The 11,439-nt window shown below is 30.3% G+C and overlaps 1 protein-coding gene across 2 annotated transcripts in view; it reads right to left on the bottom strand.

The window, feature by feature from the left end:
• Nucleotides 1-863: 863 nt before the first annotated feature.
• Nucleotides 864-11,439, bottom strand: part of Sema1a (semaphorin 1a) — a 154,784-nt gene continuing 144,208 nt past the window's right edge. For both annotated transcript variants that reach the window (XM_088228216.1, XM_088228217.1), the window contains exons 13-16: nucleotides 9,479-9,689; nucleotides 7,475-7,739; nucleotides 6,566-6,719; nucleotides 864-5,913 (exon numbers count right to left, since the gene is read on the bottom strand). In XM_088228216.1, the coding sequence (XP_088084342.1) occupies nucleotides 6,651-6,719; nucleotides 7,475-7,739; nucleotides 9,479-9,689 (545 nt within the window). In that variant the 3' untranslated portion in view covers nucleotides 864-5,913; nucleotides 6,566-6,650. The remainder of the gene's footprint in view (nucleotides 5,914-6,565; nucleotides 6,720-7,474; nucleotides 7,740-9,478; nucleotides 9,690-11,439) is intronic.

The raw sequence follows: 11,439 nt of genomic DNA, 5'->3' as shown, positions 1-11,439 counted from the left end.
CACCGCTTTTAATAGTAATTTTTATTTTTGCATAAATTTAGTGAATATCTAGGTAATAGGTATATAATAATAAGGTGATTTTTTGAAAACTTAAATGCTCTTGGTTTGTTGTGGCTTGTGATGCAATACATAATTAAGGTTTCAGCTTTTTACTTCACAAACAATTAAAATAATTGAAGATATATAACAGATATACAGTTTCATTTAAGGAATAGCAATCCAATTTTAAGGAATAAATAAATAATTACTTATGTTTTAAAGTACATGCTAATTAGTTTCACTAAAATAAAATGAACTAAAGAATCATATATATCTCTTTCTTACATAAATGATTGCATGTGTATTGTGATATGCTATCTCTTTTTCTTTCAAATTGTTGAGGGCAATGCAATATTTGCTATATTTTCAAATAATGGTTTACATCTATATAGATAAATTTATACTCCGGAGGTTTTCACAAAGATGTTCAATCATAGATCAAACTTTAATGTCACACAGTAATTTATTAAATCAACATACAAATGTTTAGACTTCCATATTTCCTTCATAAAGAGGTTCTCCATCCCTGATGAAATATCTACTACATACTTGTTTCTATAGATTTATACTTTGTACACACTTCAAATATTGTTAACTTATAAAAATACACATACCGTAATCTTATATAAATACACGTGCAAACTTGAACTGAAAATGTAAAAAAAAAAATTCTGATGATGAAGTGCATTTTTGTCTTTTTTTTTTATATCCAAAACAAACCTGTCTCCATACTGTGTACCCCAAGATAATGTTTTTAACACTAGAGAAATAGTTTTATATGTTATTTAAATATAAGGATTGCAGGGTGTAAATAATAAAACCAATTTATTTTAAATTTCATTTTATTTCTAAAGAAATGAATACATGTTGTTTGCTAAAATATTTAGCATCCATTACCAGAAAATGTGCAGGAAAGCACCGCTACAGGTAACTGTTGCTGAACTGTATTAACATTTTCAATTGGCGTTTTAAAGTTTAGTATGTAATGTAATAAAAACAAGAAACATGTTGAACTAAATTTTTAAACATTTTCCTAGACAGACAAAAAGAAAATATCTCAAGCAAAACATTGCTTCGCTTATAAAAGTACTCTGTGCTAGCAACAATACATACAAAAAATATTTAAAATGAATCACGTACAAAAATAATCAGTAAACCTTAAATGATAAATATTATGTAAGTAAAAAAGTTTATAAAGCAAAAATATTTTTAAAATATTGAAAATGTAAAGTACTTTAGAATTATACACCATCTTCATTGTCTTAAACTTTCATAGTTAGTACAAATAATTGGTTTGTTTGAACTTATTCTAGGAGGTTTTATACCCCGTTTACAGGTATAGACTAGGCAATATGACCATCTCTAGATACCCATTTGCGAGTTCCCCTCTCTCCTCCCGAGGAACCCACGGGTAACTCTGGCCAAGGAGTCACTCAATATAAATGAAGGCATGCTAGTGAAAACCAATCGCTTTCAACAGACCGCTAACTCTGCTCCGACTACTTTATTAAATCTATTTATTTATAAATATACGCTATTTATGTATTCAAAATGTACTGAGAAAAGTATAACAATGTTCAACAGAACACCTTAGCGGATTAATAGTTGTATATAATCAAACTAATGTTTGATATTTTACTTAAACATATTTTATAAATAGATCTTTAATAAACAAATTTGACCAACAACTGTATCGGCTATCAAATTTTATAATGTTATAAAAACTGATGTAACATTTTCTTTAAATTTGTGACAATGCGATACATTGGACTTTTATCACATTTATTTAGCTTGGATGTACAAGGTACAAGGTTCTCCTTATTCAACCGACTGCTCTATTATTAAGTTAACATTATTCAATTATTCCTAAAAAAGTTTATTAGATTACCTGTGATTTACTTCAGCTGAGATCTCGGTGAGGAATGAGGTAAGCTGGCCGTATTGGGAAAGTTGGCCAGTAAAAAAAAGTCGAGTGATATAGGTAATAAATATGTCATAGCTTGCCAAGCCAAATACATGTGATTCTTCAGATAGCCAACAAATATTTGGATCCACATTGTTAACATTCATACTCAAATGAATTTCATAAAAAGGAATGATTAAAATATTTGGTTCAATGTAATCTGACAAAAAGTCAATATGACGCATGCCTAATGGTCGATTTCTTTGTATAAAATACATTTATAAGCAAATAGCATTCCGTAAAGGGAGAAAAATTGTGAACAGCGGTAAATCTATGAGTATCCTTAATCACCTATATACACATTTTCTAGTCATGCTTTGTAGAGTATAATGCATTTTTAAATTTAAATACAAGTATAAAACACTTAAAACTACATAACCTAAATGCACAGTATAACAAAATTTTGTTCAGAGCAATATAATTATTTCTCACCTAATATTCTGTTGGAATCTATATGTATTTACTAGAAATAATGTTATATTTATATTCGAGGAATATCATACAAGCTGTAGGTAAATTATGTATAACTGTAATGATGGGTTATAAGAAATGATATTTCTTAAAAAATATTCAAAAAATTATCTCAAAACCATTGAAATGATTCTATATAAGTATGTAGTGAAGTACAATATAATTTTATTAGTAAAAATGTGCTACCGATTATGATATAATATTATTGTTATAACGAATCTATTCAAGCAATGCACAAAATAAGTAATCAGTATTATGGAAAAACAATATATTAAAAATAAGTAGCAATTTCTGGTGAGTGAACCTTCTAAGATACTTGATATAAATATTTAAAAAATAATTTTATAATATTTTAGTAAAAACAAATGAAATAGAAAAACAGTGTCAAATAATATCTTTGGTATTTAATTAATACAACAAATTGTTTTCAATATAAATAAAATAAATAAACTATAACAACATTAATTTATTGAATTTGAGACATTAAAAACATACATTTAAGTATTCATTAAAAAAATATGTATCTATGAGATGATATAAAATAAATTGGTTTAAAAAGAAGTAAATGTTTGCAGGAGAGATAGAATGTACATTAAGTCACAGATCTTATTATAAAATGCATACGTTACTGTTAGTTCATTCTGTACTAATCATCCGTCAATCAGTCTTAGTAATATTAGTTTACAATTAACTAATTCTAGCAAAAAGAGACGAGTCCATTACCACATGTACATAAATAACGGTTTTATATTTTATCATCTGCAATAATTCCAGTTCAATGCGGATCCAAAGATATCGTAACCTTAAAAACGACAAAGGTAATACAAATTTAATTGCCAAATTAAATAAAACTATTACAAACCATACGCTTCCAGAAAACATTAAATTAGCAATGCTATCTGATGTAAAAAGTTCACAGAAGAAATGATAATTCCAATTGTTTTTATTTTTGGGGATCTGATGCTAAACTGAAAACATTTATTCATTATCGATTATTGACTTTCAAATTATTATTATGTATGCTAAATTTACAATTGACTTTTTTTTTACAAATATTTACCATGTTATAAGTATTTAAAAATAGTATCTCTATCACTCATGCACATAAACGGGTGCTATTTGCCCAAATTCTCTTGAAAATAATAATTAACCGTGGTTGGATTATTCTTAATTATATTTTAAACAACAACCTCCAAATGTGTGGAAATAGAGTTCTGTAAAAAGGTGTGATGAAATGCGGTTTTAAAATTAACTATAACATCCAACCATTCACATAGGCATATGTTTAAAATAAATCAAATGAAATGGTTGTCAGCATTTCAGATAAAATATAGCTTTTTAATTTCAATTTCTAAGATAGAGTGGTACTAGAAAAAAGTTACGGTAAATTAGAATTGCAAGTAGGATAATCACTGTATTAGAGGAAAGAATAAAAGTGTATAAAATAAATAGTTTGAAATAAAAGCCAATATCAATAATTATTTATTAATCTAACCGATTCGACTCATTGAAACTATTTCACTACTATAGGTCACAATACGAAATCTTTCCTAAAAATCTAAAACATTCATAAGAAGCACTTTTAATGACATTATCAGAGTTATAACTATTTGTAAGAATTATACTTGTCATATATGAATATAATATTTATTTACGAGTTTGAATAAGATTATATATTAAATAATTCATTCACTTACACAGTTAAATGGATAGACATAATATAATATGTAATATGTATAGCGAGACTAATTATTATTATTAATTACATTTACAGTACGTAACTAGAGATAACTAAACACCAAAACTTACACTACGCTAATTTAATATGGCATTATACACTCCAAAATCCAACTTACGATAAAATAATAGCATAAACGAGACGGACTCGAAAGGAAAAAGAGTACTTATTAATTTACATACAAATTTTGCACGGATCCCAGCGTAATATTTACAGTCTATCGATAATATACTGCGGAATAAGGTTTCAGTGCAAAGGATAGTAAGGTTATGGAAAGAGGTGAAAACATATCTTGTTCCTTTCAAATGATTACGTACAAAACTTACTATACCATTCCTCGAGAGTTTCATCAAACATCTTTTTACACATTAATTTTATTGTCATGTTTCTCGTGTCAATATTTATATAACTCCATAGAGTACGCAGATACATTTTATATATTACAAAGTGCCTATGTGTTATATAACTATGACAAGAAAAACAAAATGAGACAAAATACAAATACCGATCAATATGTGAGGATATTTACAATTTTACTTGTTACAATTACAGTATTTTAGTGGGCTTAAGTAAATAAATGAAACATCAAATATATAAGAAACTAACAAAAACTTTTAAAAAAATGCTGATATAAGCTTGCAATTACTAAACAAATGTCAATAAGTCATTCAACATGTTAAGGTTATAGAATGATTTATACATAGGATTAATATTCAAAACTTTTTCATTTTATCTATTTAATGGAAGTAAATGTGAAATCATCTAAAAAACTTGACTTAACCCACATTTCTCAGGTGACAGAATATACGAAGTCAATAGGAAGACTGCAATAAGATGATTGGAAAAAATATTTAAAAATGTACAATATACAAATGAAATTTTACATATTATAAAATATTGTGTCATCTGCTACATTTAAATAATAAAAAAATGCCTGGCTTACAGAATGAAATCATTTTATCTGGTCCTTGGTAAAATGTAAGAGCAAACAGCCTAAAGGTCTTAAATTAGGCAAAAAACCATTTAATAAGTTCCACACAAAATATGCATTTAATTACAGTCGTCATTTTAACAATTTTCCTTACATTTATATACACAGGTATATTCCTAAATCGACATTATTAGCCGACACTTGGAGATTTATAACACATTACAAACTGTATCGGCCTATTCAGTAATCAGAGTAACCTCATTAAATTCTATATAACAATCAAAATAATCATTTTATTCAGAAAAAATATCGTGTATGGCACTTTACCATTGACAGACCGCAACGGACATTCAAATGAAGCCAAAAAGGCTTCGAGACTGTTAATTGATCTCCAACGATTCAACATTTGGCAAACCCAAATAATTTATGCACATTCGAATCGAGATATCCATTTTGATAAATCTGCTACTGAATCCACTGCTTAACTTATCAGTAACACTTTATTTCTTCCATATTGTCTTTGTGCGGTTGTATTTCCCCGCCCACTGATTCAGGTTTCGAGTGTCAATAAGGTTGGGTTGGTTTTTGCTCACGAGGTGAGGTTAATTTACGACCGGTAGATGTAGCTGCAGGCAGGCGGCGGAGGGGTGCGGGGGCGCATGTCCTGGTGGCCGGGCGGCGGGGAGGGGCTGCTGGAGGGGGGCGAGGGGGAAGGGCTGCTCCCCACCCCGCTAGCGGAGCAAGAGCCCGATCCACTACTGCGCTGGGACACTGGAAATATAATATTGGACAACAATTAATATTTAAAAAACTTTTTGATGAAACACCAACTTTCAAAAGACTGCGCTAAAAAAATCGCTGGAAACGGTGCTGCATTAAGCAAAAGACAAAAATTTTTAAAGTACAGGTATTTAAAAAAAAAAATTTAAGCTGTTTAATAATCCATTTTAAATCATTTATAAAAATAATCATATAATTTATGCCTGTTATATCAAATTACAACTTCATTATTTGGGAAAATAAGAGAGGTATATGAAGTCTTGTATTTTTTTTTTTTTGTTTTTTTTTCTTTCTATTGACGCCCATGGGGCTTTTACATTAAACATACTATATAATAAGAAAAAGTTACACAATCAAGTTACAAATATTCTATGTAGACTCATGTGATATCATAGCTACAAATTAACTGTTTTGCAAACTAGTTTTATTTATAATTATTTAGTCTGTTCCTAAATAAAATACTTACCTGATCGATCTTCTTATCTCCCAAAAACATTGCAAAAAATAGTATAAAAGTTGAAAATGTTGGACACAATGTACCAGTCCTGAAGATGCCTACTTAGAAGAAAGCTCTCATTGGTCAAAATTAAACTTTATTGATATTTCTTATCAAAATCATCAGATTTTGTTTGGATATACATACCCAAAGTGTGATGGTGCTGATTGGTGGAGCGGTGTTGGGCGCGGTGGTTGTTAGGCTCCCCCCTTCCCTCGGCCCCACTTGTTTCTCAGAGGTAGACTTTCTTCACACTGCGGGTTGTGGAGAATCCGTCGTTCCCGCGCCGGTATCCGTCACCCTGAAAAGCCGACAACATTCACACCACATTGTTAGTATATTTTGTAAAATAGGTTCCAAAACCCGTAAAGGTGTAAAAACAATGCAGCTTTGTGTCAATATTGCACGACACAGTTTTGGGCATACATTAATACTATAGAGAGATCAACAACCTGCCGATGGTTATGCCCATTGGAAGAGCTACCTCTATGCTGAACAACATCGCTCTGGATATTGATCTGTTCCATGTATCCGAAGGGGTTTTCCGGAGCAGGATTCTCCTACTACTTTGACATGAATCTCTTTCATGTATTTTTTTCTTTTTTATAATATGTACTTATTAAATGTATGTTTATAATGTATATGTTATATTTAAATAAATGAATTGAATTGATATTAAGTTTATATTTGAAGCACTAATTTTGTGGTTATTCATTATAATAATATAAATAAAACAACTTTGTTTTTAACCACTATTTTATTTTTCACCGACTGGTTTCAAAGCAAACATTAAAATAAAAATTAGTGGTTAAAAACAAAGTTGTTTTATTTATTTTAATGAATTGAATTGAATTGAATTTGAATTATTTTTAATAAAAAAAAACCGATGCAAAAATTGTACAGCAATAAATAGATATAACCCTGTAAAGTGAGGCTCTTAGAATAGGCGCTCATTTTCCTAATTAAGACCAGTATAAAACGTTAATTAATGTTAAAAGAAAAAAAATACTGGGGTTTACCGAAAATTATTTTAGTCGAAACATTTGATTTAGCTACCTGATGGGAGCGAAGTGTCCCGAAGTTATCCCTTCCTGGTCGGTAGCCCCCTGCTGCTCCGTCTTGCTGGAATTGGAAGAGAGTCTCCGCGTGTGGGTGGCCCACGCCCCCATAGGGCCCTTGAGGAGGAGGGGGGGCCATGCCCCCTCTCAGGGTGCTGCGAGGGGAGTGCGGACCCTTGGGGGGCGCGGACGGCGGCGCGAGGACGGGTTCCGCGTATGTGACTTCTTCTACCTGAGACAGCAGCTTGGGCTCCGCTTGAATCCTAACAGAAGACGTGTCAGTAAATTATCTAGTTGATTGTTTCTCATTTCAGTATTCACCTCGTGAAATATTATTAAATACCGAATAATTAACAACTTGTATTTACTACAAATGTTTATATTTTAGATTAAAATAAATGTTATGGATGAAGAATAAATCCGTGGTATTTAGATTAAGCGATGCAAGTTGCTAAAATTGAGAAAATAAGTTAAGCAGTTCCAATATAAAAGATCTAGGGACGATTGGGTGAAAAGATAAAAATTAGTCAAAATTTATCAACTTCAATATTTCAAATATTAGGTTATAAATAATTCTATGATACAATTAGGTAAAAATTGCTTTTAACAACAATGACTTTTACCGCTCGACATATTTCATTCTTAAGTCTGTAGGATTTTATTAGTTTAGGGTTGGAGCTCCTACGTCAGTTGGAGATTGACAGAAGACACGAGGTTGGGGTTTAATGTGTATTTAGTATATGGGCAATAAATATACAGAAGTGAAGCACAAGCGTGGTGGCAATGACGTGTTAAGCTGACTCTTTCAGATGACTGGGCGTTACCACGCCATGTGGTCTCTTTAAAGGCCACATTCCTTTGTTCTTCATGTCTCCATGGTGCAAATAGACTGCAGAACGTTGCGCTTATGTAGACTGATGTTTTATGTATAATACTGTTAGTCTTGCAGAATATAATGTATTGTATTCATCGGTCGTTGCTCTATTTCAGGTGAAATGATTGCACGTCTGTGTGTCATCGATCAATAGACTATGAATCCTACAAGTTTATGCATTAAAAGTTTATTCCAAGAAAGCACCCAAAACTGTTTGTTAAAAAAATAAACCTGTAACAAATTTTAAATGGCTCCCCTGCACAATTAGCTAATAGTGACATGTACCTCTTTACCTAAATGCCACAGAAATTAATGTCCGAATGATACAGGACCTTGACACACATGTTTATACTATGATCTATCTTACACTTCCGGTGCCAGTTTAGGGACTATAAAATATTCTAGTGTAAAACACCTTTTCAAATAAATATTTCATGTCAACCATGTCGATAATTGAACCCGAGACCTTTTGCATGGTTGGTAAACGCGCTGACCAAAAATTTAATTTTATACTAAATTAAATTTGATTAGTGTTCTTTCCTTTCATAAATAAACAATGTTTTAAATAAACAAGAATTTTTATTTATATTTTTACTGTACAGACTCATTAAACTACATTTAAAATTATGGTCCAAATTGACCCATGCATAGTGAAGATGTAATATTTTTTAATGATAGTAAAGGGTTAAAAAACAAAGTATAAATATTCGGTATTATGTTGTTAATTTAAATCTATATGGCTGAATAATGATGATGTAACCTTGGTGACTAGCTTTATTTACAATTTAGAAAAAAATCTGTTTTGTTAAAATTTTTCAAGTCCATAATTATAACTTAAAAGTTGCAATGAATTGATAGTAAATATCAACATTAATTTTATTGTCCCCCTGTGTCATTACTCACAAAAAAATAACCTCTCGATGAAACCATTATTTAAAGTGGTGGCATTTGTTATTTCGTTTGATTAAAAAAATATTATTTATTAGGTGAGGCAAAATTTATAAGAAAAATATTCATTGATGTGAGGTAGCGTAAGTTAGATAATTTCCTGATTGAAACATGAAGTTATGTAGACGTAATGATTGGTGAAAGGACCCTAACGTAGAGAGCCAATTAAAAAAAAAGTACCTATTAATATTCTGTCTTTGTTCAAAGTATTCATACTCCGTATCGGGATACGGGAGGTTATCATCTTCATCCTTGTGGCACTTTCGTCCGCAGAAGTAACCGGCCACGAAGCCGACTAACGCCGCAGCTAGAGCGCCGGCAGCAACCGCCAAGCCGAGGGTTTCCGCAGAGTAGGCAGGAGACAGAGTATCGGCAGCCAGCACAGCAGGACCTGTAGGAAACGAAAATAAACTCAATTCACATTTTATGATTAATTTATCATTTAAGAGAGCCTTTATTAGTATATTATTTATTGTTTCAGCATTTACTTTGTGGAAAAACACTTTGAATTTATTTAAAATAAAACACTTTGTAAATTTACCACAAAAGAGTTGAATAATATAAACACATTAAAATATCTTTACACATCTCTAGTTAGAAGCCAACTAGATTATAATTCTCCAATATGGTCACCTTATCAAATCACTTTCTAAGATTCTATTGAGGGAATTCAGAATAAATTTCTTAGATATATTAATTTTAAGATGGGGTTTTCTACTAATTAATTAAATTATAACAAAATTTTAGACTCGCTTAAATTAACTTAATTGCAAGAACGAAGAACATCGACCGATCTTACGACTTTATATAAAATAATAAAACCAATGTTTGATACCCCTGATCTACTGAAATTGATTTCATTCTATGTACCACCTAGATTAAGCAGAACATCTACAATATTTTATTGTCAAAACTCTCGAACGGTAGCTCAATATAACTCACCTATTGTTAGATTACAGAATACCGGGAATGAATATGCATCACATTTTGATATATTTAGTTTATCTCTGCCTAACTTAAAAAATGAAGTGACCAACATATTTTTATCAAAAAGAGCAAATCATCTTCAGAAGATTGGGTTGGAATAGTTATAATTTGATTGATTAATGTATTTTGTTATTGTATAATTTCTTTAAAATATATATGTATTTGAAGTAATTAATAATGTTTACCGTACGAGTATATTAATATTTCATACTCGATTTAAAAAAAAAATATATATTTTTTTAAGCACTCTTTATACTACATATATGTAAATGGCTGAAATGCCGTATATAAATTAATAAATAAATACATTATGGCCAAACTGCGAGAAATTAAAAAATTAGAATTAACAAACACCGCCGTGGACTTTCTAGTAATAGTTTTTCTGAATTCGCAAACCATATTATGGATACAAACCATTTGTTTCATTCACATAAAATTAAACTTTTACGTTCGGTCATGAATAAAGAGATCATAATTTACAGGAGGATGGGTAATACTGATTGCCCGAAACTAGTCGTGTTATAATATATTAAACTCTTGTGTGGTAAATTTACAAAGTTTATTTTGAATAAAGCCTTTATTGAGTTTGATACTTTAAAGCAAACGACCAAAAAAATGTTTAACAATATATCGCAATGAATGTCTGATTAAAACCAGATTCATTCCGATAAATTAATAAAATATTGGCAAGAAAATCAGTTTTACTTAAATTTTCATTTAACAAAAATTTAATACTGCATAAAATTACCTTTGCAGAGTGCTTTGAGGCAAATGAGAAACGTTTTAATGAAAATAACAATACACAATTACATCAATTATATCTGATTTCTATTCATTAATTACTAACTTATATTTACAGTCTGCATTGCGTGATGTAATGTAGAGTACAATTGTCAATGTATACACTAGATCTGTGGTTCTGAACCTTTTTGAAGTCAGGAAGCACTTTTGATCATAAGGGAAATTCGCGGTACACCAAAACTAAAGATTTGAAAAACATATAAAGATAACTTTTATTAAAAATAAAACTGATTATTTTATTACAGTCAAGTAAAAAAATACATAAATACTCCAATGAAACTTTTTGTGGCGAAAATGATTTAATGTGACACTTGAGCTTGTCGGCTTTTAAAAATTTCAGCGATATTAGGTCT

The sequence above is a fragment of the Micrasema longulum genome, unplaced genomic scaffold (assembly GCF_059751315.1).
Source record: "Micrasema longulum isolate JH-2025_06_02 unplaced genomic scaffold, ASM5975131v1 h1tg000570l, whole genome shotgun sequence".
Taxonomy (NCBI): domain Eukaryota; kingdom Metazoa; phylum Arthropoda; class Insecta; order Trichoptera; family Brachycentridae; genus Micrasema; species Micrasema longulum.
Note: the sequence above shows the minus strand (reverse complement) of the source record. Positions and strands in the feature narration are given on the sequence as shown.